Source organism: Osmerus mordax, chromosome 2, assembly GCF_038355195.1.
Source record: "Osmerus mordax isolate fOsmMor3 chromosome 2, fOsmMor3.pri, whole genome shotgun sequence".
Lineage (NCBI taxonomy): Eukaryota > Metazoa > Chordata > Actinopteri > Osmeriformes > Osmeridae > Osmerus > Osmerus mordax.
In genome coordinates, this window is record NC_090051.1 from 19464719 (window position 1) to 19491829 (window position 27111).

The 27111-nt window shown below is 43.3% G+C and overlaps 2 protein-coding genes across 3 annotated transcripts in view; one reads left to right on the plus strand and one right to left on the minus strand.

Moving 5' to 3' along the window:
• Positions 1 to 3261, minus strand: part of frmpd4 (FERM and PDZ domain containing 4) — a 35185-nt gene extending 31924 nt beyond the window's left edge. Inside the window, exon 1 of the mRNA XM_067255529.1 lies at positions 3185 to 3261. The gene's annotated coding sequence lies outside the window, so the exon portion shown is untranslated. The remainder of the gene's footprint in view (positions 1 to 3184) is intronic.
• LOC136961991 (rho GTPase-activating protein 6-like) lies at positions 2672 to 25780 on the plus strand. Of its 2 annotated transcripts, none has more exons than XM_067255541.1 (13): positions 2672 to 3300; positions 16599 to 16758; positions 17698 to 17769; positions 18805 to 19061; positions 19466 to 19661; positions 20028 to 20083; positions 20356 to 20506; positions 21210 to 21361; positions 22462 to 22641; positions 23388 to 23485; positions 23764 to 24059; positions 24165 to 24245; positions 24341 to 25780. In XM_067255541.1, exons 1-13 carry the CDS (start codon positions 2824 to 2826, stop codon positions 24925 to 24927), a joined length of 2763 nt encoding a protein of 920 aa, XP_067111642.1. In that variant the 5' UTR covers positions 2672 to 2823; the 3' UTR covers positions 24928 to 25780. The 2 variants fall into 2 exon arrangements, with proteins under 2 accessions (XP_067111642.1, XP_067111651.1); XM_067255550.1 differs by lacking the exon at positions 2672 to 3300 and adding an exon at positions 11839 to 12078.
• The last annotated feature ends 1331 nt before the right edge of the window (positions 25781 to 27111 follow it).

The following is a 27111-nucleotide window of genomic DNA, read 5'->3' on the forward strand; positions in this document are numbered from 1 at the left end:
CAGGAGCTTGTCTGACACCTAAATTGCATTCTGCTCTTACCAGTGATCCCATTTTCCCCTTTCATTATGAGGGATGCATTCTAGACGAGTGAGAGGACTGGTAATTGGAGCTCTCTAAGATCTGATAGCACCCAAATAACTCTCTAAAGGAATTACATGGCTCTTAAAATCTCGAGATTTCAGTTTCAAAAACACTTGCAACAAGTGAGAATCCATTATATGTGACCATTGACTGATACTGTAGAAATGACTGGGATTACAGTAATTGTATAATGTGTTTCATTATTGATTCATGTATTACCTATAATTCTCTAACATCGAACAATTACAGTACTTTCGAGAAACCTATTGCCTGATCTTTAAAAGGCAGTGTTTATTGTTCGAAATACTGACAGTGTTGTCCAACACCATGACCCATCCTCATCAACGTATTACACAAGACATCCATCTGTGAGACCCGCCATCAGAGCACCATGTGCACCTCCAAGAGAAGCAGTAATGAGAACAGTTCATAGTGTACAGACTTGAATAACAGACCCATTAAAAGCATGTCAGGCTAGCTGGAAATAATTGGGCTGTATGAGAGTGCTCGGCTCTCTAACTTCCAAACCCGGCAACAATGATCTGGGTATTAGTGTGGATTACGTAACAATAAAGAAAACACAAAACAAAGGAAATACAAAACCACCAAATAAAGGAAAGCAGACCATATTTATTTAGGAAAGTAACTTTTCTTTAAAAAAAATCTGTTTCATTCATTGAGTATTTGAAAGACTAGAAAGAATTAAAAAGGTAAAAAAGCCAGTTGCAAAATAACAGTTGGTTAAACAAATAGAACTACCGGTAAGCACCATTGTAATGAACTTGGCAATACATAAACAATAGCCACTTACTGTAGTTTAATGACTGTTAACCAAGACCATGTTTACACATCAGAACATTATGCAACTTTGCTGACAATCTGCGAACTACAGTCCTGATAGGGTGCAGTGTAAACCAGCACAGACCAGTGTCCAAACACAGAACTGCATTCAGAGCAGAAATTGCACACTTTTTCCTATGTTCAAACTACTGTACTGCAGCAATAAAAGTATGCCAAACATTCTTTGTTTCAATAACCTAAACACAAAGTATTCAAATAAAAGCATATATAATACAATAACACTTTGGTGCTAATGGACATATTTGATCATAATATGAAAACCATAATGTCTTCTTTTAACCATAATAACTAAGGCTGGTCTTTCTGAGGGATTTACCCTGCTGCCCACTGGTGTAGAGGTAACCTAATAAATCATTGGAGAACATTCCTCACACAGTGTACTGAGGAACCCCCAGCAGCTTGCAAGGTTCCAGAACAACAGCTCTGGGTTCTGCAGCACCCTAGTACCCCCTTGAGATAAATCTCTCCTATAAGGTTCTAGCTAATCACTGTCGCTGAAAATTTACATTTAGTCATTTAGCAGACGCTCGACTTACAGTAAGTACAGGGACTTCCCCTGAAGCAAGTTGGGTGAAGTGCCTTGCCCAAGGACACAATCTAATTTTGCACGGCCGGGAATCGAACTGGCAACCTTCAGATTACTAGCCCGATTCCCTAACCGCTCAGCCACCTGCCTCCCTACAATGTCCACTAGACTGTCGAATGTGAATAAGCAAAGCACATTTCAAATAACCATCAATGGATTTTTCCTTGGCAAAGAGAGGAGTCTTAAAAGCCGTTATCATTAAGTTTCACTGTGATTCATGCTATTTAGACACCACTAGAGGTCTCTGTTTTATTAAAAATCACTGTGATGAATTGATATAAAGGGAAATTCCTACTGAATGCAGGTACTATGATGTGTTGAAATAAGATATCTCTAACTACCCTTACATAGTGGGAGAACTAGTATGAGTAGCACTGGTCTAGGCGAGCTCTGTTTTTCATGTTTTCCACGCCTCCGTTGCTTTACAGAGGTTACTTGATGTAAACTCCCAGTGGTGTGGTTCTCCTGGAGAAATGACATGAGGGGAAGTCAGATGAGGATCTCTTTGGGGGTTTATGCTAAACCTCAGGAGCAAGTGGATCAAACGCAGAGAGCCTCTTATCATCACTTCCTCTGTCTGTTAAGGGGGTTCCAGTATCTGATGCAGCTTTTATCATGGCCATACAGTCCTGGTTCACATGCCATGTTATCTGACATGTCCCTTCCCTAGGGCTCCCACAGGAAAAGCATGTTCCCATGCCACAATATGCTAGGCAGTGAAGAAGCAACTATGCTCAGGAGGAAGCATGTTTTTGTCAAGTTTGGGGAGTGGGTTAGGAATGATTTTAACACAAAAAGAGTACACCGGTCAGTATTGGAATGCGTCATTTTTGGAAACTCGTTGCACAAGCTTGAACACAAGTTCACAGGTAATGGAATTGTGAAAACACTTATATTATTCAATTTAGTCACTCACAAAAATGTGTCTTCACTTTGTCTCGCCTTGATGTCGCACTAGCCTGTGGAAGCAACCGTGGTTGACAGGCCATAGACTTGGGACAGGCACATGCATTTGATATTACTCAGAGGGGCGCAGCCCGGTGACGCTCGCACAGTTGTGAAACTGTTGCCGTCTCCATCCATCCATCCTGAGGATTTTAGAATCATATCACAAACGGATTTGATGTCAAGTGCAGCTAAATAACATGGAGAGAACTGTAACGTCTGACAGCAAGCAAATTATCAGCTAACTCTTTTCATCTTCAGGGCAACCGATAGGCGCTCGCACCCATTTATGTGATTTATTTATCGCTCGTGTTGCTTTTCGTCTACTCTGAGACTGTAAGATACAAGTATGTCTACGCAAGGGTTGCTTAGCAGTGTTTTCTCGTGTTCTTCACCAAACTCCAAAACAATGTCCAAACGGAAATTAAGACAGACCAGAAGTTTGGATGCTGCTTTGATAAGACATTACGGGAGCGAAACGGATGAGGCATCGATGAGGGGCTTGAAGCCCTCCTTCGTCCATGGTCATACAGGTGATGGTGTAGGTGGTTACCAGACTATAGAAAGCTATAAATTAGATGCTTGCCTTACGGCTACAAAATGTAAATCACCATCTTCGAACCTTGCATCTTTGGACGCGTCTCACTTTACTTACATTAACTTCGATTATGACTCGAAAGCTACAAAGAGGAATACTGCCTGGGACTTACCTTTTCTTGCCAGAAGTCCTGCTACAACGACCGGAAACCCAAACACACTTTTTAAGTGGCTCCAGAAGAAACCACAACCTTCATTTACCAAATCTTACGCTGTATGGAAATCTGAGGTAAATAGAGTTTAAGGTTCCAATGTGTATTTTATGTTGATGTTTTCGTTGAACTGTGGAGGAGGAGGAGGGGGGAAGAGGAGGAGGTGATGGCAGGGTGAGGAACTGTGGAATACTTGTGTGCATCCAAATATTTTATCATTATTGTTCTAATGTCTCCAGATTTATCAAATAGAATAACAACTATTCTCTAGCTGACCTAGATCTAATGATCTTCTAGACTTGCATGCAGATTGTGTATTCAAAAGGGTGGGGAATGGGGGAGGGGGTGGGGATAACATGTCTTTGAAAACCAACATAATTAAATGTTATTTTAATTTCAAATGTTGGAGGACAATAGTAAAACAATATCATACTTCAGGGTCATCTCTGTGACAACATCACAGTCACAAAGTTCACCTTCAAGAAAGTGACACATCGGTTGTGGATCTGTGTTTCTTGTTATTAGATAAACAGTCATTTGTTTGTAGAAAAACTAAACATTTTATGGAAACAGTCCTTTCCTGTTAAACACTCAATATTGTGGTCAGCAAAAGGCAGTGCTGGATAAGTCTTGGAAATCTTGTAAGACCTCTATACCCTTGTATTTATTGGTTTACAAACTTTGTGTTTTACTTCAAGGATGCTCATTATAAGCAACAGCATTGTACATTATTATTAAACAATAGACTTGCCTCAGGGACCCCAATTTATTACGATAGGACCAGCAATTTACTTAAAGTCTTCTTTAATAGCTTATTTAAATAACTTTAGCCCAACATTATTGAAATTCTGAATGCCGGAAACGGCTCAAATTCCTTAAATACTAATGCAATAGGCTCCTTTGTATTGTTTTTATTTTGTATTGTCTCTTTTGAGATGTTTTTGCATGTTGCAACATGGTAACATGGCTATAGTTCTAGTGTCATTTTGAGTTACAGGACTTTAGTTTAAATTGTCTTCTCCTGTGTGTCCAGTTATACAGTTTTGGAGTCCAACTTTCAACAATGACTTCTTGGGATAATGGCTGATCTGTTCTGGATTTTCATTGTGGACTACAACCACTGATCTCTCAAACCACAGACACAAGGAGCATGTCTTTACCTTAAATGAAAATGACAAATGGTTTGATGAAACAAAATCAAATTAAAGTACTTTTTTTTCTCAGAACAATTCGAAGCAGTCGTTTGGTCAAATGGTCCTGACCTTACTTTGTACATTCAAGTCATTGCGCGTCTTTACTTGTTGACATGTGTTGAGAGAAAATATGTCACTCTGGGAGAATGTGATACCTGAGTTGGAGACACAGAGCATATTGCCTTATCAGTGTTTAGTGGAGTTCCAGTGAGGTTGTCCAGTGGTGTACTGCCTGAAGTATGTCTGAGTTCCCAGATTCCTCCAGTTCCTGTCCTCTCTCCCGACCCCCAAATTCTAAAGCAGATGATGTAGTCCTCAAGGACAGAACCATACCAAGAAGTAAGACCTGATCCCAATGCAGGATCCTCCATCCAAATAATTAGAGTTATCCACCAATCCTCACCACCAACACATACTCTGTAGTTAGCTATGGGTCAGTACATCTCAGATGAAGCCCAACCATTGTTGCTTTACTGTATCCCAGCAGCCAACTACAAACATACTTTATTCTCTTCAAACATTGCTTTTAAAGTGTTCCACGAACGCCCTCTACCTAATTTGTGCACATCTGTTTCTATTACTATTGTCCTCAATTTGGCCTCTCTCAAACCCAGGCTAAGTTACTCCCTAGAACCGTCAGACTTTTAAATAACTTATTGCTGATGAGCCAGAAAACCTAAATCCCTGTGACCATTCAGCCCAGGGATGTGTGTAGTTTCTTACTGATGGGCGTTCTGCTGCAGGTCAGGCATTTCATTTCCTGTCATTTCTCAAGACGAGCTGCAAAGAAACTCTTTAATTAGTTAACTTAAGTCTGGCACAATGTTTGGATAAGTCTTCCTCACTGAGTGGGTCTAGATATAAAGCAATTGGAAATTTTGGTTTCGTAAAAACCAGGCACCCTTATTTCCACCTATTATGACTTGGAATTCACCAAAGATTGAATGTTCTGGCTTAAGTAAAACCAAGCCATGTAAGGCAGCAACACCAGTAAATACTAATGCACTGTTAGACATCCAACAAGAGAGTGAAAGACAAAAATAACAATAGATTCAAGGATTTGTTTATTTTAAAGACCCTCCTTTCAACATTGAGCTGAAAATAGCCAGTGTCAGAGTAGAGACCATAGTGTCAAGTAACATGTTTTTGATGTTCAACTCATGATTAGTTGTGAAACTTTTAAACCTTTGACTATCTATGGCAACATGGTAAGCTGTAGAGCTGAGAGAATTATGAACTCACTTGTCCTAATGAGCCAATATAATAACTCATGGACGAAGGTTGTCGATGAAGAGTCATGTACAATGCCTGATGGATGGATCTGCCGCGTGGATTCAATACAAAGTAAACCCAGCTCAATAGCTAGGTAATGGAAGGATCAATATAATGTATTTACCTACATCACACGACTACACATCCAACCTTTCGTTCTCGGTTGAACCTCCTTTTCACAGCCTTAATGAGAAGATCTGGATGTTCTACTTTAACTGTGACTGTGATGTAGCCTGTACAGATCTGTGTGACACCACTCCCAGGATGGTGTTCCTGCTTGCAATGTTTGTCTAGTGTGAAGGAGATGTATTGTTAACATGACATAACGATAGGGCTGTAATTTATGACAGGCATCTGGCCTCTTCTACTGTCACCAACCAGGGCTCAGATCTCTTATCCAGACCCCTCAGAAATGTAATCACTATAAAATGGATTGACTCTGATTAATAGCAGAGAGCCCCATGAGAACAGAGGTATTATGTAAGATTGTTTCCTGCATGTTCTTTACACTTCTGACTCGAAGACAGATGCAGCTCATGTTCTAGATGAGAATGAACTGCCAGTGATGTTTGGAACGCTTAAGGTGATTTACGGTTGGTATACTAGTGTTGCCATGGGAATTTACACCAACTACAGTGTAGAAAGCACATTTATGAGAATAGTTTGATTTGGCATTGCAGATGGAAACCATTGTCCCTTGACTGATAATATGCAAGAAACAATAGTGTCATGGAACATTACTAATGACATGAGGTTCTCTTCTAATCCTGCTGCATATATTCTGTCAGCTTCGAGCACCATTCACCAGTTCCTGGGTAAGCTTTACAACAGTGCTTATATTTGCCTTACTGCCTAAGAATGCAACAGACCAGAAGCAGATCTCAGGTTGGGGCCATTGTGTGAGAGATCCTTCAGACTCACATGACCACGCTCAGAACCTTCACCGAACAGAGCAACTCACATCTCACCTTAGTTCAGTAATCACAGTCACATGTTGCTGGGCGTGTAAATATCCAAGTCTGGCCGTTTGTGCTGACCGTAACTAAGAGACTGTCGCAATAACAACAGTGAAGTCAGGTTGACATTGTTCTCCCCCTCTGTATGAAACATGGCACCCCTGCCGCCTCTAGTCCTGCTTTTCTCACCGGTCTTTAAAAGATGTGATATACAATATGTCCTGTAACTGTTGGTGCTCTCAAGCCCCCAGCCCTTTTGCTGGTGCAAAATAATAATAATATCTGAAAGAAGAAGATATGATCTAAGAATGATCTTGAAACTCTGTAAGACCACTAATACAGTATGTTCAACTACTCCGTTTGATGCAGTCAGTACATTGTGGACTGTATGTTTAGAAGAGATTGGGTCTCCAATGCTGATATACAGTGTGTCACATAGTGCATGCTGCTGGTTTAGTCTATACTGTACACCATTCACAACAAAGTATTTCAAAATGTAAATAGATTTTTACAATGCTGTGTATGGATTACTGCTTTGGATAATTCCGTTTTACATTTTAAAAGGTCTTATTATTATTTACAAAATTAATAGTAAAAGAAAGAATACAATTAAAATTAACTTTCAACATACTGAAATAGTAATCCTGATGTGATCCACTACATTTGTTCTCTATCATTAGTTAGATTTACTCAATTATATTTACAGCCATGTCCAATCTCATTTGTATCCTTCCGCTGAATGTGCCCAGTAAGGTCCTACTTAAGGACTGGGAAGGCTAAGTTGATATGTAAAGCAAAGAGACATCTGGTTTACATAAAGTAAGCTTCAACTCTTATTTCTCACAGCAGAACTGCATGACCTGATCTTTGGCAACGTTCCCTCAGGCACATATTTCAGTGTGTATTTGACATGGAACCAGACCTGCAACCACCATCATACTTTAAGCCATAATCTAAGCATTGTCCTCTGATGCTTACAGAGAACTGTACTGAGATTTGTTCGAAATGGACCATTTCAACAAAAGAGCCATGGTTAAGTTGTTTGTCTGCACAGTCGTGTTCTCACAATGTCAACCTGACCCTCAAGACTAGCCACTCCAATGTGTTTTTCTCTCAAGGCTACACAACTGCAGCACTAACGTAAGCTGACCTCTCAACCTCAAACCTTGGACAACAGCCATTGATCTGCCACTGGAGTTCTAGAGATAGCAAACATTTGCAATCCTATTAATAGCCCTTGCGTTTAAGATGTGGTGAACATCCGCATAATTTTTCACTATTTAGACCGGGGTGATGGAGATGCTTGTCTGTTTGTCTTCATGGGGAGCCATCATAGTGCTGGTCTGAATCCATCTCCTCAGTACACTGGACTGTGCAGACTCTGGAAGTCTAGCAAGGATGTGTTCAATAAGCTGAGAGAACACTCACCACAAACAAACAAACAAACAAAAAAAGATGTTCTCCGGTACTTTAGTCTAAATATAGGGAGCACTCATGCACGTTGAAACGTGATTGAGGAGAGGGAACATTCATCAGTCACGCGCTGAGACTATCCTGCCGGGCTCCAGTTGTTGCTTCAGATGAGACTGCAGCTCATTTCCAGATAACACTGTGGGTGGCTGTGTCTCATTAGACATAATGATGAGCCCTCTTATGCCCACTCCACTCCTCAGACAAACCCACTGAATAGGCTGTCTTTGTTGTATCAGGCAAATACATACAGAGGTACAGGGGATACTGCATATGTACTGGATGTTTGGAGAAAATCTAATAAACATTGATAAAACAAGCCTTTCCGTCTTGAGCTAGTTTAGCCTCATGGTTATAGATTTGGGTATAACTGGTCTAAGTGAATTATTGTTTCATGTGGCTCTGGACATTCTTTCTATGATCCAAATGTGTTCCCCTAGCATTGGTTACATCAGCCTTTTGAATTAATTTAGGCTGATGTAGATTATGATGTTGGGTTGTGGTAATCAAAATGGCCCCAAGGTATGGAACGTGGGGGATCCTGTGTTTATATTTATTTTTATCTTTCATATCATTTTAATCATTTCCAGTTTTAAAACTCCAATCAAAACCAGAAACACAGTGGCAGTACAGTATGTACCATGGTTACCGTCTGATATTTCAGAACATATCTCCGGGCCCCACTTCAGAGGGTAAAACCTGTCCAACTGTGAGGGAAGCAAAGCTTTGACTAGTTTGAGTAGTTTTAGCTCAATGCTGATACCTAGTGGCCAATGATATCTAAATATCCATGCCTTATTCCTGTAAATTCTAATATAAAACAGGCTATTCATCTTTTATTGTAGGTGAATGGTGTATCTAGAGATGAATGTCATGGTGCTTTAAAGAACAACAATCAAGCCTTTAGAAAGAGCATTTTCCTATCCACTACTGCTGTACCACTGCTACTGTAATTTGTTCAAACTATACATAGTTGCTCCTTTTTTGAAATATTGCATTTGTCATACTTTAATTTTCAATAACAAATTATCACCTTACATTCGAATATAATGCATGCATATAATGTTTTGTACTTTTTAATATTTTAAGTTAATAGTTCATACTCTCCAGACATATTTAGTTATTTTAAAGTTTGGAATGCAGGGCATCATCTTGAAGTTGCCTGTTTGAAACCGTTCGCTGAACTGTTACCAAGTCGCTAATCAATCTCTCCCTCATTGGATTCTCTGGCTTGAGGGAAATGTTTGGAGGGTTCCCCTGCTCTCTTGCCTTCCTCTTGGGATGCCAGTGAATCTCTCGACTGCCGGCAGCTGGTATGAATAAAAAAGCAGCCTGACTGCCTTGTCTGTCTGACCTTTGGTCCATTGCACGTTCTCTGTGGCACTGAGGCTCTGGAGCATGCTTAACCCTCTGTGAGGGTCACGGCTGCCATTTTGACTGGTACTGCTAAGGATGGCCTACTTCACCCGCTTCTCTTTCCCATCACTCAGAAAAGGCAGTTGAGTAAATGTTTTCGATTAAAATGACAGTACTCTATTACAGCTATCATTGAAGAGTGACACGCTGTGACGTGACAGAACCCCTTCTTTTTACCCAGAGTAGGTTGTGAGTAGGGGGATGCTGGGTAAGAGGGGCCAGGGGGCCAGTAGGGCCCCAGCTAGCCACTGGCAATCTTGCCCCTGCAGTGTTATTGAGGAACACCGTCTGCATTCCAATGAGCTCTAGAGAGAGAGAGAGGAGAAAAGAGAGAGAGAGAGAGAGAGAGGGGGGAGAGAGAGAGAGAGAGAGGGGGGGGGGGGGAGAGAGAGAGAGAGAGACCCTGGAGGAGGAGAAGGGTGCTGGACAGAGGAAGAGCACGAGACAGAGAGAGAGAGGGGGCGAGGGGTGGGGAGGAAGAGGGGTGGTGGTGGTGAGGAGTCTGCTGTCTCACACCATGCCCCTCTGAGCCTGCTTTAGCTCCCCTCTGACAGGCATTCAGTTCCTTAGTCAAAACTAGATCTGCATTACATTTGTAATGTAATGGAAACCGTGGGAGTAATTTAAACTTCACTTCTTGTTCAAGGCTTGTTTAAAACAGTGTCCAACTCTCACTGTATAAAGGAAATACTAATACAGCTACATAAAATGCACAATGGGCCATCAGGCAAGGCCTACAATGTTATTAGACAGACTTGAGTGTTTGGCTAATTTCATAGTATATACAAATTTCAGAAAATTTGAGCCAATATGGCTGTTTAATTCATCTTGGCTGTTAAAGCTATTGGCAAGGTATATATGTTTGGATGGTTTCGAATGATGAAAATTCGTTAGGCTTATAGCAGTTAGATCAGAGTGTTAACACAATCCTCACCTGCTCTGACTGTTATGCAGTGCAAGGCTTTTTCTGTAGGGCTAGGCATCTTGGTATTGTTCCAAACAGCCTCTGAAAATACCCTTCATTAATCTGAGTGGCTTTTTGGATTGTGTACGTTTAAACATGTGATATTTCTGTGTCCAAACTTAATTTATTTGCATGCCATGGACTGATGAAAACCCTAAAATAATAGCTCATCATAAATGTGCTAGAGATTATACTTAACAAAAACTCAAACTAGAGGCCTAAGGTCATACAGTAAATGTGGTTTCATCTGGTTGATGGTGCATAAGTAACAACAGTGAAATGGTTGTGGATAATGTTGCAGCCGTTACCCTGACTACCTGACAGCACATTCCAGTGTGTTCGTTTCGGACACAGTTCTTCCTGTTTAGATGGTTAAAGCTGCAAAAAATGTCAGCACTCTCCAAAAATAACAAACTATCCATTTTCTCCACAAGAACCACATGCCTTTGCATTTACAGTGTTTCTAGAATTCAAATAACATGTAAATATGTAAATCGGACTTGAATATTGATTGTGAAGCTATATTGGCAAGCCTGTAGGACATTTACTGATCTATGGTAGACCTACAGTATGTTGTTTGAACATAATAACTCCATAAAAGGGCGGTGCTGCAGTGGGTTTTTTCCTCTTCAGTAAGTAGTGCTCTCTGAGGATGCTCAAGGTGATTTACTGCATAGGTTGGCTTGTTTTACAGCGAGTTCAGCACGTGTTACATAACACGTAAAACTAATGTATATCTAATACACTACTTTGGGTTCACATGGGAAATTAGAATCTGGGATACTGGGATCGGATAGGTTACAATTTCTCTATTTCATTCGCACACATACAATATTTTAAGGTTAACTCCAGATACGTTCTTCTTACAAAATGTACAGAAATAAACTGATACTATGTAACTTGAATAATTGGTGGGGTTTATCTGAACATGCCACAAACAAGCAGTCTGTCCAATCCGTATCTTAATTGAATCTGTGCCCTATTACAAAAGCTCTGAACCTGATTGGCCGTCTGAGCCTCAGGTGGTCTTTAATAGCCTACCTGTCTTTAAAAGGATTTATAAGGATGTAGGTAACCTGAACACGATTAGAGAATTGTATTTTACTAAAAAGGTAAAAATGATTAAATGTAGGCTATTTAAATCGAAGAATTTGAGTCCCCTAAATGGGTTCGAAAGTTAACAACATCCAGCAAGTTATTATGTAGTACTGGATGGCGAATATAGCCCAATTGCGGCACTTTTAACCTTTCGGGTCTCGGCGGAGGAGAGAGCTATGCAGCGCTGGTGCCCCACCCACTTTTATCGTCAGGTTTCCTTGTGTTTCGTTCCCGGTTCCTCCCTGAACAGCAATAAAAACATAGACAGCAACTCTAAGGACGTCACGCACTTCGGTTGTTGAGCAGACATTAACTATTATGCTAGAAGCTCAATGAAACGAAAAGACTTCTGTAATTATTGATTTTGCTCGCACAACGGTATGCACCCAGTTCTCTGGAGTTTAATCCCACAGGCGTCTCCTTGGACCGACCGACAGCATTATACTGAACATGTGGGACCCACTCGACAGGCGCATCGCTTACCTTGTAAGTAGGTACAGGGAAGTGAACGGGTGTACATATTATTGATTAAAATAACCTTGATGGGCTACAAACCTTTATGATGACAATACTGACAGACAAGGTAAAAAAAAAGAAAAAATAACAGTTATTTTCCACGTTTCTTTTGTGATAAAATTACTTTGGGTCAATATCATGTAACCTAAGGTAAGTGAGTTTTCTTAAAAAAATGTATTGAGTATGCAAAGTTGTAGTAAGGGTGCCAAATTCCTGAATGATTTCATATGATGGTAAGTGCTTTATGGTTACTCCCATTAGACCAGTTAAGGGAATTCATTTCTGTACTTCACCAACTTTAGTCTTGGTGTTGCATGGTGTAGATAGTTAAGTGCACTTAGTAAGAGTTTAAGAACCACCATGGATTACTTTGTAGCATACAGTATATCGGCTACCTTGTCCACACACAGCATTACAGCCTTCATGCACCTGTCTAGAGGATTATATCAGAGAGACTGGCTGCTGAAACAATACTCATAGGGTACTGGTCTGTTGTGGTTGTTATGACGATACAAGATCATGCAAGACCATAAGAGATAAGAGATTGGTCCAATAAGGATATACTTATAACAATAGTGTTTTGCCAGGCGTATGATTTCATCCCAGTTTATGTAACGGTCCAGGTTTTGTTGATGTGTGTCAAGATCATATTAGCTTGTTAACCCAAAGGCCTGGGTATTAGTCCTCAGAATATATGCACTGCTGTCTCTTTCGTGGGCACTAATCACAGGATATAACAGTTTAAAAAAAACTCTCACATCCGTTTCACCATTCAACTGTCCACTGGATCAATGACTTAATAGCCATGATTTACATAGTCATGCTAACAGAACCAATGGGACTAGCCAGTTCAAGGGTCAGACTCTTAACTGTCGTGTTGGACCATCAGATCATTAGAAAGTCAGCAACAGCTTCCTACTACCTCATAGAGGAAGGAAGTATTGACTTCCTTGTACACCACTTCTGGTTACAGTGGTATTGTAAATGTTTTACTTTTAGACTAATGAACTCATTACAGACTGGAAAGTGTACTCCTTTGTTGTACTCAAAGGTTTGCGCTAATCCTTTAAACTAACACGCTCAGGTCAGTTTTAGTTGTACACTGCAAATTCTGGGATTGCTTTACTGGAAGGGGTTGATTTGCTCTCCTGTTTACCCTGAATCCCTTTCAAGGTAGACCAGATCAATACGGGTCACCTTGTCACCATACCAGGAAGTATGAGGTATAAACATATACAGTACTGTGTTTAGAAGCATAACAACGTTCGGCATTGTACACTGAATATTTTTTTATTTGACTGTTGATGGACAATCCCTATGGCATTGTTTTGGTAAGGTTTAGTGTTCCATGTCTTATGCACGACTGATGAGAATGGTTCGCCTAACTTCTTTCGTTTAGTTTTTTCTCTTGGAAAATGACCTGACTCAGCAACACGTGGACTGGAGTTTTGAACTTGACTTTTCAGACCTCATAGTGACTTAGAATTGTCAGCCAACCTGACAGACACTCTTGTATTTTGAATTTGAGAGATTTGACATTTGCCTCTGTATTTTTATACATTTACATTTAAAACATTAGAGTCCTGATTTGTTACACATGTATCTGTTTTTAGAGTGAATGTGGCCCCAGTCTCAACAAATCTGTTCCATTCAGTTGCTTCCTGAGTAGGGAGGAATATTCATCAACCCTTCGGATCCAACTCAAGTATGGTTGATTGCTTTAATCTAGGCTTTCAATCTCACTATGGTGTGTTTACCTTGTTCATTTCCGCTCATTGTTTTCCACATGTATTACAACATGCTTTTTTATATCCCCCCATGGAAGTCTAAAATGAAGTTGTGTTTGTTAACTCTTTCAGGTATTTACTCACTATAGATGTGATACGATATGTTATAAAACTGAATACAGCAGTTTGAAAACGCTGTGTTATGCAACCACAACACAATGTCGGTTGTGCTGCCTCATTAACTCCATGCTAAATTGTTTGATAACTCTTATTAGATCATGATCCTATTTCTATATGGTAGATTGCTTGGCTGTTGTGCCTATCCTTCCTGATGATCTATCATTCAGGTTAGGCCTAGAGAATGTACAATAATGAATACATGTATAATCTGACTTGTAGGTGAGTCTCATTTAAGCAAGGTGTTGTGGATCTACTTTAGTGTACAGGTCTTGTTAAACACTACAGGCCACACCCCAATATGTGTTTCTCACATACCAGCTCAGGGATGAGATGTTTACCGTAGGGTTACTGTCATACCTGTGTATGACAGTTTCTCAAAAAACAACCAGGTGTGCCTTAGAGAGGGTAAAAATGATATTTGGAAATAGTTTCTTTCACAGCAAGTCACTGGGTGAAAAGGGTGTGATAAGTTACAGTTTTGAGATTTCATATCTACTACTATTTTCATATAAATAAACTCTTTCTTAGGGTTAGGGTTAGCTCTTTCTGGAGTAGCATAATGAACATTGTCCAATAGAAAAGTTGTTGAACCACTTACTTCATGCCCGCTCATAATATAGTACAATGTGGGTAGCTTTCATTTGAAGTGGTGTTGCACCAACATCCAGTCAGCTTATCCACCCGACACATCGTTGTAGTAAACACTTCCTTTTGAGAAACAGGCAGAAAAACGCAGAAAACCTATAAAACAAGGTGTAAGGAGAGCTTCATGAGGGGAGAAGGTAGTGATGTGTGTTTATGTAAAACAGCTCAGGATCATGCTCACTCCACTGTGTCAGAGGAGGACTGTGGGAACTTGAGGATACTCAGATCTGATAGGGAGAAAGTGTCCACTCCCAGAGACTCACTCTGTAGGAATGTCTAGACAGGCTGAGCAGAATTGTCATTACAGCTCACACTGTGTTGGATTGAGTCGTTATTCTCCACCCCTGTACAACTGGGTCGAAATGGAAATCAGTACATTGTGTCCCTTTCGTTATGTTAACCAGAATACACTTTTATCTAGTCATTTACATCCTGATGACACAACATGATGTCGTGTTGAGGATTTCATCAGCCCTATTGTTGTGCTTGGTATCCTTTTCAGTAAAATCCCTGTGATGGTGTGTTTTGGAGTTTGGTTTATCGACTGGCATCCAGGGAGATGAAACACATTCTTTGACCACAGATTTGACGTGGCCAGACACAGAGATCATTGCAGAAAGGCAAACTGGTCGAGGGAGCGGTGGATACCGATGTAATGTCTGTGTGTGTGTCTCATTCACGACTGATGAGGTTAGACTGTGGAGAGAGCAACCATCCCGACCTCTACGCGACAACCCCTATCTAAAAAGGCAGGAGTTACTAGATGGTTACAGAGCAAAGTACCCCAAATATTCCTCGTTTGAATTTAAAAGACAAATATTGAATTCCATTATCATCCATAAACATCCCCTTCCCAGTAATACGTTATGTAATATCTGCTTCTTGTAAAGGCGCACCACTACTGATATGTTCATTTAACAGGGGAAAACCACCTTACAGTTATCCTTAGCCTGCTAATGAGCTGTTAAGCCTCTTTGGAGCATGGCTCTTGGCTTATATGATTGGTTTGACTGCGTTGGATCAAAGGGAGTCTAATCGACAGCATGGATTTGCAAGGAGATACTCAGAGGTCAAGGATTTCAGACTAGATTATTCACGTCCCAGTGAGATACAGTAGATCCCAGCCAGGATCATCTGTGTAACCGTCACAGAAAAACATCAAATGTCCTTTTCCACTCTATACTGAGACTATACTGACACTGCAGTATCTAACTCCTCTTCCATCCCTGTACTGTACTGTACATCCATGTACAGTATATATTCACACATGGGAGTGTTCCAGTGTTGCGTTACATAACCACAGTCAGGAGCGTGTCTTTAGAAGGGCTTGAGGAGATTGTGAACGCTTGGGATTCCTGAGCATGGATGGAGCTTTGGCAGGCTTAAGCACAGTGGGAGATGGAGAGCATCCAGCTGTGATTTCCACCAAGTTCCTCACAGTCACAGAGATGACTGGGCTTGCGTTGATGTTCAACTGGAGTCTTTGACTTCCAACCAGAACAAGAAAGATGATGATGAAAGGACAGCTTGGTTACAGGAGCAAAAGGTCTTGTGGTCAGTAGGTTTTTCTACCAATTTACTGTATGTGAATTTGGCCCTGTTGCTAACCGTCCATGCTTTGTCTCACTTTTTTTTATGGAAAGCACATGCATCTGTTTATTACTTTACACATTTTTCACAAAACATGCATTCACAAAAATGGAGCACAGTACAATTGTTATCTCCCTCTCCTACTTACAGTACAATCTTAAAACTGGTGTGGGTCTCCTTTTCAATCATAGGAAAGACATGATAATGATGAATTAGCTATGCTGCCAGGTTAGGCAAAGGCATTAAAATGGTTTATGTGGCTACAAAGCATGACTCTTCTGGATCCATGTACGTGCGACAGCTCTGATGGATGTCTGACGTGTGTGTGTGTGTGTGTGTGTCTCACAGGGTGATTTCACCTGGAACAGCATGTCAGGGCGTAGTGTTCGCCTGAAACCCGTACCCCTTCAGAGCCTCTCAGAGCTAGAGAGAGACCGTCTGCAGGATGTAGCCTTTAACCGGTTGCTTCAGGACTACGACCTCAACTGCCAGATTACCATCCCTAAAGGTACGTGAGTGAGAGCGCACACACACACACACACGTATACACACGCGCACACACACACGTATACACACGTGCACACACGCACACACACACACACACACACACACACACACACACACACCTGGAGGCCATTCCATCTACTCTTAGCAAGTCTTATTTGTTTCAAACCCTTTTACAAGGCCTGTCACAGCACGCATGGATGTTACCCAACCCAAAACAAGCATGCATTTCTACACCTTGTCACGGATTTTGCGTAAAGTGTTTACTTGGCAACAACAGTGGAGGTACTATTTACACTAAGTGAATTCGGAGATTGACATCGGAGAAAGACTGTAGACATCTTCCATGTAGTGTTAAGAAGGGTAAGGTGAGTGTCTTCATGTCGGCAGGGCCCTTTTTATGTCAGCCAGCTCTGTCATGGATCACATTCCCACTTGTGACAAGGGCTTAACTTCCCTAGTGTGTGCTAACATAGGACTCTCACACACACACACACAACAGCCAGGTGATTTCCTCGCCAATTCTTCAGGGTTCCGAGAGGATCAGAGTTCACAAAGCGAATGGAAGCGCTGATGGTTGGAGAAATGATTGTCATTTGAGGCAGTGATGTATGTAGGGTCCAGCCTGTCCACACATGGATTGGGTTACTCAGGTAGGACACCTTTCGTGTTCGTGCAGATGGGCACGCAGAGCTGTAGGAGGACTATAAATTACATCACATCTTACTTTACTTTCTTTTTAACATCCCACATACTGATGACAATATGATGGATGATTTGGGTTTCATGTCAAAGCCGATCCCCCCCCCCCCCCCACCCCCCCTTTCTTGATTGAGAAGAGAAAGGTTAAAGCTGGTTCACGATCTTAACGTGAAGCAGCTATGTCAGGATGTTAAGAGGTGGCTGAAAGATGCATTCAAGTAGCTGTCTTCTTCCCTTCCAGATGGCCAGAAACGTAAGAAGTCACTCAGAACCAAGCTGGATTCATTGGCCAAAGAGAAGAGCAAAGACAAAGGTACAGGACAGAATACAACCCATTCAGAGCAAACCCTCTGAGCAACCTCACCGTCCATTCACTTACGTACATTATGCCGGATGACGCAGGATAGTCCTCTGGTAGTATGTTGATAGGACATTCTACCAGGCTTTGATATAAAGGCGGTTTTGGGTTATTTTCGGATGTCCATCACCAATGTCTCGCGATAAGACCGTCTCACCACAACATAGAGTGATAATATTATTGTTAGTCTTTCCATCCCAGTGAAGATAAACACAACTCCTTTTAGTAAGCGTATGAAGAGTCTGTGGGATAGCTACTCGGTCGGGCCTGTTGGACCTTTGTTCCCCTCCAGCTGGGCCCTGTTTTCTCACACACAGACGCGGCCAGCCGTTGACAGTGGAGAAGGCACCCTTTGATCCGTTACACTGCAGCTATGTCGAGCTCACTAAAGCAGGCATTCTCAGCTGTCTATACGCAGCCAGCACTGAGCGAAAATATATGCTAGAACCCTCCAGAAAGGGGCTGCTTCGACAACTGCTCTGCCCAACCCCCTGCAACAATGTTGGCAGGAATGTGAGTTTCTATGTGGGCCGAGCAGTCAAGAAAATAATAAAAACAATCTTGAGAGATGGCTCAGTCCTGGCAGAAAGTCCTCAGGCATGGCCGACCCCTGTGCTGTTCCTTCATTCTGTCTCCTTGCTTACAGGGCCAGATCCCTGACTCTGAAGAAATAACAATATATTGTTCTTGTTAAACTCTGCATTTCCCACAAGGATCTGTAGAGTAGCTCGAGCCCTTAGGTCTGTAGAGTAGCTTGATCTGTACATGACAGTGTTAGAGGTCCATGTAGGGGTAAACCCTCAAAAGAACGGACTCAACTGAGAAACCATATCATTGAAAATATCTGTAGGACAAACCAACCATGAGGATTTACTGGCACGAAACGTTACCCAATACTCAACAAGTGAGTGTTTTATCGTGTTGACGACGGGCCAATTTTGAGTGTGAACTCTGATTCCCCCCTGTCTGTCTCCCTCCTCCACTTCACAGACTCTGCCCCCCAGGCGTTCGGCATTCCCCTATCCCAGGTGATCTCCAACGACCGGCTGCTGAAGCAACGTCCGGACCCCCAACAAGAAGAGCCTTGGGACCCCAACGACCTTGTGACGTCCTTCCTCCACCTCACCTCCACCTCCAAGAGGCTCGTGAAGGAGCTGTCCAGCAGCAACTCCTCCCTCAGCTCCACCTCCGAGACGCCCAACGAGCTGTCCTCCCCCAACACACCTGAACCCCGCACACGCAGGAGGGTAAGCTCCCCTGACGCCAGAGAGCCGACACGCAGGCCACGTCAACACACATCTTTAGTTTGGAAGGACTTAGTCGGTTTAACGCTAACACGGAACATGATCCTGCACTGTGATATCACTCATATAAGATATCACGTAGTATCTAACATCATTTAATATCACTAGATGATCACTGTAGAAAACATTATGTCGCATGTGTACCGTGAACCCAACTCACAAGGCCTGCATGTTGTTGAGGACTGCATGTGCCCGCTACACGTGATTTAACACCATCTCACCCGCCAACCTAACCTCCCTGGACCGCATGCCCACATTCACCCGCCGCTCTTCATGCTGTGTGACTGCACGTCATCCGTTGCCTCTCCCCGTGACTGTTCTGTCCTCTCCGTCTCTCGTCGGGCCAGGGAGGAGTGTCTGTGGATTGCATCACCGACCTCGATGACAACCAGTCTCGTCTGCTGGAGGCTCTCCAGCTGTCCCTGCCCACCGACACACCTAGCAACAAGAAGAAGCACCGGGACAAGAAGCTCAGCCTCAATCCCATCTACAGACAGGTGCCCCGGGTAGTGGACAGCTGCTGCCAGCACCTGGAGAAATATGGTAGGCACTGGACCCTCAGGAACATGCGACACCTGACAGTGGAACCCGAGGTGTTTGTTATTACGGATTACGAGTGGAAGTGTTTTTTATTATCTGGAATGATTCAATGTATTTTCAATCACAAGTTTTGCGTAGAAATGACTATTCATGTCTTAACGGTCTCACTGCATCTCTCTTCAGTGCTGCTCCCACCCTGTGGGCAACTGTAACTGCCCCTTCCTGGGTTCAGTGGCTCCTTTCACCTAAGAAACATGTGACCTTAATGGTTGGGTGGGCAGTGTCTGTGTTCAGGACTGAGGAGTGAATTGAAATTGTTTACGTTAGCAGTGACGACATTCCTCCTCTTATTTTCCTCTTTTTTGTAAGGTCTTCAAACGGTTGGCATTTTCCGCGTGGGCAGTTCTAAAAAAAGAGTACGACAGGTAAAATGTCAACAGAAAGATCAATTGCCACCACTATTGTTGACATGACATGATGACACATGATCTGGTTTTTTACATTTGTATTATATTAATATTTAAGTGTAATTGTTTTTGTACATTCACATACTTTACTCATTGACAACTTCAATGTTAGTATACTTTTAGTGAAACAGGTTTTGCTTGGGTATCCAGAATCTTTAAGATGATATCAGCTTTGCCTCGGTCCATGTCTGCTTGAGTGTAATCGCTGGCGTTGGTCCGGTCTTCCCCAGCTCCGTGAGGAGTACGACCAGGGCGTGGACATGCAGTTGGAAGAGGAGCAGTGTGTCCATGACGTGGCTGCGCTCCTCAAGGAGTTCCTGAGGGACATGCCTGATCCCCTGCTCACCAGGGAGCTCTACACACCCTTCATCAACACCACATGTGAGGACCCTTCTCCACTCGCCACCTGTTTTCAACTCGGTTCAGTTGTAGTCTCGTTACGGTTTCACGATGGGCTCAACACATACGTGCACGTTACGTCTCGTAAACGACATGCTCTTCCACCCAGACAGTGACACCCATACCACGCTCTACGACACACCCCATACGACAAACACTCTGACTCAATTCCAGACAAAGTCTGACTCAATACCACACACACTCTCACCGAATACAACACACATTCTCACCCAATACCAGACACAGACTGACCTTGTAACACACATTCATGCACCGCACACCATAAACACTCTCCCTTACCTAAACATAGGACCCCATACACACTCTCACTCTACCCAATCATAGGACCCCATACACACTCTCCCTTACCTAAACATAGGACCCCATACACACTCTCCCTTACCTAAACATAGGACCCCATACACACTCTCACTCTACCCAATCATAGGACCCCATACACACTCTCCCTTACCTAAACATAGGACCCCATACACACTCTCACTCTACCTAATCATAGGACCCCATACACACTCTCACTCTACCTAATCATAGGACCCCATACACACTCTCACTCTACCTAATCATAGGACCCCATACACACTCTCACTCTACCTAATCATAGGACCCCATACACACTCTCACGCACCTCACACACACTGACTGGTCTTGTCCTATTGTCCTTCAGCTGTGCTGGACCTCTCAGACCAGGAGGTTGTCTTGCAGCTGCTGGTCTACCTACTTCCTCCCTGCAACAGTGACACCCTGCAGCGCCTCCTCCACTTCCTGGCGACGGTTGCGGCCCACGCTGACGACAGGCATGACAGGGACAGACAGGAGGTGAGAGCTCACTGTACAGCAGAGCAGGAATATGTGGAGCTGTCACAGGTGCAAAAGCCATTCCTGTGTGTGTGTTCCTGTGTGTGTGTGTGTGTGTGTGTGTGTGTGTGTCTGCCGTGCATGTAATTCAGCAATTTATTAGAAAACCTTTTTCCAACGTCAACTTGAATACTTTTTCCAATTAATGTCCATCAACAATCTTTTAGCATGATCCTGAAATGCTTCCTGTGCCAGACACAGTCCAAAAAAATCCTTGCTTACAGTCACGCACATAAGGCTGGGAGTTATGAGGTAACAGGGTCACTGGTCAGGCAGCCAGAATGAGATCAGTTCAGGCTTCATTATCCTGTTATTACTGGGGATTTTGTGACGATGCATAACAAACCCTGTTAATTCTACCGAGCAGAAGGAGCTCAGGTATGCCAGCTCTGGCAGAGGAAAGAGAAACGGCAGCATCCAAACTCTTTGAGGGAATGCTTCAGAGAGAGAGAGAGAGAGAGAGACAGAGAGAGACAGAGAGAGAGAGAGAGAGAGAGAGAGAGAGAGAGAGAGAGAGAGAGAGAGAGAGAGAGAGAGAGAGAGAGAGAGAGAGAGAGAGAGAGAGAGAGAGAGAGAGAGAGAGAGAGAGAGAGAGAGAGAGAGAGAGAGAGAGAGAGAGAGAGAGAGAGAGAGAGAGAGAGAGAGAGAGAGAGAGAGAGAGAGAGAGAGAGAGAGAGAGAGAGAGAGAGAGAGAGAGAGAATATGCTGTACTGTACCACAGTATGTGTGTTTACAAGGATTGATTTTGAAACATCTTATAGTACAGAAAAATACATCTTTAGCATTGGTAGGTAAGATCATTAACCCACACGTAAATGGCCACAAACACACATTTAGTATGTTGATGACCATGACATCAAACACTTCCACCCAAAAATTATACAGCAATAAAACAGCAATATAATTGTTTTTAGCCACATCATGGGACGTAAAGGCTACATTAAACATTCACGTTCATGAACTTGGGATATTTTAGTGTAAAGACACTCTACATGTTAGCAAAACAAAGAGTACCGACCCTATGGAAAACCTGTTTCACGGCCATACTGTTGTGTGTTCAGATCACAGGAAACAAGATGACATCGCTTAACCTGGCCACCATCTTTGGACCCAATGTGTTGCACAAGCAGAAGAGCTCCGACAAAGAGTTTGCCGTTCAGAGCATCGCCCGTGCCGAGGAGAGCACAGCCATCATCGGTGTGGTCCAGCGGATGATCAACACACACCAGACTCTTTTCATGGTGAGCCATCTCTACCGGGAAGCACTTTCCCAAGTCGTAAGAGAGTTATCTTCCTGTAAGAGGTATAAGACAAAGGGACCAACTTGCCTTAACTGGAAAACAAACCTAATCCAGTTCATCACTCTTAGTCACTGTTCAGCTCTCCAAACAGAATACCACTGAATGTTTAGGAGGAATTGTTCAGTTTAATAGAGTGGCTCCATTTAACGAAATGTAAACATGAGATTCGTAAGTTTTTTAAGATGCAATTAGCCCGGACGGAGTCACTAATAAAACCAAGCCTGTTATGGAGAAGCCAAATAAACTCCTTGCAACTTGCTTGTCACCCCTGGTGGGTTTGTGGGCCGCATCAGGGCAGGGACCAGATGGTGACTCACTCTGAGGAGGTTGTGTCTGATTACAGTATCTCAGCTTTGTTTCTCTCAGCGTCACTCGACTGGTCCTTTCAACACACAACTCTTCTGGCCTTCATCAAAACAATCCCTTGCCCTTTCCAGGATTGCGTAATAAGTCTTCTGTGTTCCCAGATATGGCCCACATACGGTCCAGTCATTTGAGTACGAACGATTCTTTGCAACGTTTCGTCTCTCAGTGGCACGGGATCTTTAACGAGGCTTCAAGTTTTAAACGTGTCATGAATCACACAAACATTCCAATTGTCTGTCTTCATTTGAGCTTTAGTACAGTTGATTTTCGCCCATCCCATTTGTGTTTCTCATTCCCCCTCCCCCCTTCCCCCCCCTCAGGTGCCTCCTGACCTCCAGAACGAGGTACTGATGAGTCTGCTGGAGACAGACCCCGACGTGGTGGACTACCTGCTGAGGAGGAAGGCCTCACAGTCCTCGTGAGTCAGCCTGCGTGATTGGATAGATTAGATGCTGCATCTCCCTGCTGTGCCTCTAACAGAGAGCTCTGCCACTAACAGTAGGACCCTCTCTGACTCTAAGAGCAGCCGTGATCACCCCCTGGTGGTCTGCCCGTGTAAGGCAGGAGCTTTTCACAGCAAAAGAAAAAAAAACATTGGCTTTTGGTTTTCTCCCCAGAAAATAGTTTTTTTATTCAGAAGGAAACATTTAAACCTGTCGTTTCCTGCTCCACACGTTCACTCGTTCTCCTCCACAGGGTCCCGGGCGTGCTGAGGGCAGACGAGGCCTTCTCCCTCCACCAGAGACGGCCGTCCAGTGACTCCAACAAGGCCTCCAGTGGGGAGGTGTCCCCCTACGACAACAACTCCCCCGTGCTGTCGGACCGCCTGCTGCAGTGCCAGGTCGACCGCAGTGACCGTGGGGACAGCAGGGCCCTCTCAGACCGTCTCTTCAGGGCAGGGCAGGGGGACGGCAGGGCCGAGTGGTGCTCACCGGTGGGTTACGTCAAAGGGCAGCCCGGCGAAACCTGCATCGCCCCAGACACTGACAGAGGTGAATTGAGTGATGATTTTATAACATGGTGCGGAGAAATGGAAATGGATTAAGGATGGATTGAGTTTAAGCTAGAATACACCTGGTTTGTCTGTTATGTTTTAGACACTGCACATGAACAAACCATCTGGGGAGCCTGGCATGCAACATTAAGAAAAGAGTTCATGGATCATCATTTCATCTCTGGTAAGTTCTTTTTTTCAGGAGATTTATTTCAAGAGGGTGTGCTTCATAGAAGAGCTACATTTGAATGTTAATTTATGCAATGTTGTCTCCCTCAGGTTGTCAAGGTGATTTGTCAGAATGCAGCTCCCAAGACTCATCAGAGAAGCTCAGCTGTCACCAAGGCAACAGCAAGCCTCCTGTCCGACGGACTCAAACCTCTTTGGGTGTGCCTGAGTGCAGGCCCCACCCCCCGGTGACTCGCTGCAGCAGTAGCCCTCATGGCCAGAAAGGCACAGGACAGCTGAGTGGTAGTCCATTATTACATCAGAGAGCCCACAGCCAATCAGGATCCGGGAGCTCAGAGGACCTAACGTTTAAGGACGGTCCCCCAGTTAGCCCCTCCCTGAGAGGCAGGGCTCGGGGTGATGGGAGACCCCCTCCTCCGTACCCTGGACTTCACAGAGTTAGCCCTGTCTCCACACCCTCCCACCCTGCTCCCCAGCATGGGTACCTGACCCCCCAGACCACCCGGAGGCCCCCCCCGAGCCTCAGCCCAGTACCCCAGATTGTGGAGCCTAGGACCGCATCTGGTCATCCGGAGGGAACGGTGCCTAGAAGCCCTCAGTGGCAGAGGGACAAATGGCAGATATGGCAGCTCTTATCACCAGATAATGCAGACACGCTGCCAGAGACACTGGTGTGATGGATCCAGAGCATTGCACTACCGCTGGGCCAACTGCGGTCTGCGGGGACTATGCCTTTTACAGCCACTGGCTATGATGTGCCACTGTCTGTCTTGTCATTGTGTCAGTACGGTTCTGCCTACGTGCGTTTGAAAGGTTCCACTGAAACATTTGTAGCTGTGACTACCACCCCCGAGACCAACACTGCCGTCACGCTCTGTCACATCTTTTCATAACGAAACGTGTTTGAGACGATAATAATCGAAGCTGCACACTGTGGCTGTCTTTGCGTATTTCAGTTTCTAACTTTGTATTATTTTGTGAATGTATTGTACAGTATGTCGTATGCCATGATCAATAGAGCACCCGAGCAGCCACCGTCTTGTGTGCATAGTGGAAGCAGTATGTTCTCATTTTTGACCCATTTTATACTTTATCTAAGTGATTACCATAAAGGCGTGCGCACTGCTTCTAAAAGACAGTCCCTAGAAAGATAACAAGCATTTCCTCTAAGACACATGATTTCAAAAGCTGTTTCACTTGCCTTAGTGTATTTGGATGCTGTTGAGCCTTTTTCAGAATGTCTGGATGATACAGTCTAATGTTGCACTTTTTGTTGCCTGTGCTACCTGTTCTAACTTAACCCTCATTGTTGTGACATGGAGCACGTCGTTATTGGTTGCTGGACAGCTTACATTGCTGTTTTGATCACTAATGTTTCTTTTCACTCAATACCATTGGACTGCATATAGTAGTGGTTTCAGTACTGTTTGTAGCATACTGTAGTACTTTACTGTACTCCACAGTGGCCTTACAGTGTGTGCCTGATATGTCCATTCACTCATCCAAATACAACAGTTCGTAAGCATTTTACTACCAATCTCTCGTCTCCATTATTGTCTATCACACTACTGTTATCACACACAGTGTGTACTGTTTCGATTGTCACCGCTACTCCTCCCACAGTTTTTGCCCCGCGTACTGTACACATGAAAGGTCTCAAATGCATAACATGAACGTGCAAATTATTTAATGTGGAAATATTCCTTTTAAATTGCAAGAACCCCTTCATTTGTAACTATTAGGCAACTCTATCCTCCTGACTGCTTGTGTCTGCCAACATTTCCTTTAAAGTTCTGTGATAGAATCCCTTCATAGTTGAGTAGGAGTTTTTGTCCTGGTATTTTACTTCATAGTTGACTGAACCTCAGAAAATAACTTTGTCAGTGTGCTCCAAGTTGTACAGCTTTTGTTCAGAGTCTCTCTGAAAGGAAGTCAGGAACAATGGGAGCAGCTCATGCTTCACTGAAGCAGAGCGGAAGGTGGTTACTTTGGCAGCATCTCAGGACTCACTAAAGATTTAATGATGTCAGACTTTAACAGAGGAATGAAGTGAAAAACCTGTGGGGTTTCTGCCCTCTGTCAGAACCCTCAGACAGGACTGGCCAGACGCTCACACACACACACACACACACACAAAATCACATACACGCACGCACACACACACACACACACACACACACACACACACACACACACACACACACACACACACACACACACAAAAGCACATACACACACGCACACACAGGAGCCCAACCTGGAGACCACAGACAAGCTACAGTAGCACTAACAAGCAAAGTCATAACTACGGTTGGTCATACTTCATAGAGCTACTCCTGTCGTCTGTTTCATAATACATGCTTCCTCTCCGGAAATGGGTTTTGTTGCAGTGATTAGACGTTATCGTGATCTGTATTTATGTAATTTACTTGAATGGCCACAACAGGGAAGCATGACCAAGGGAAATACTTTTTTTTGCTAGATTCCAATTATTTTTTTGCATTTGTAGTTACGGCATGGATTTATTGAATCATGGAAGATTTTTTTTAAACCTTTTGTATAGTTTTGTTTAACTTAATCGCTAGTTATATTTTTTCTGATGCATTTAAAATAGTGTTGTCATTAAGCCATCTACAGGCCTTATTCTGTGTTATTAATCAGTCTGCAAGTGGGTGGGTAGACACAGTACTAAATCCAGTCATCCTACTCTTAGGTGCACCCAATTGCCAAAATAGGACATCTGGCTTCTGTTGTCATAATAAAACAGTGTTCTTGTTAGGCAAGGCCAGGGGATTTCCTCAGCACTGAGAAATGTGGTTAAACTTTGTGGGCCATATCTGTCTCCCCAGATGGGTTTAGCT

Excerpts from the sequence above, each read along its gene's own strand:
- LOC136961991 (XM_067255541.1), top strand. The coding sequence starts at position 2,824 with ATGTCTACGCAAGGGTTGCTTAGCAGTGTTTTCTCGTGTTCTTCACCA. Across the intron at positions 19,662-20,027 it reads CCAGCACCTGGAGAAATATG|GTCTTCAAACGGTTGGCATT; the intron begins GTAGGCACTGGA and ends CTTTTTTGTAAG. Across the intron at positions 20,084-20,355 it reads CTAAAAAAAGAGTACGACAG|CTCCGTGAGGAGTACGACCA; the intron begins GTAAAATGTCAA and ends GGTCTTCCCCAG.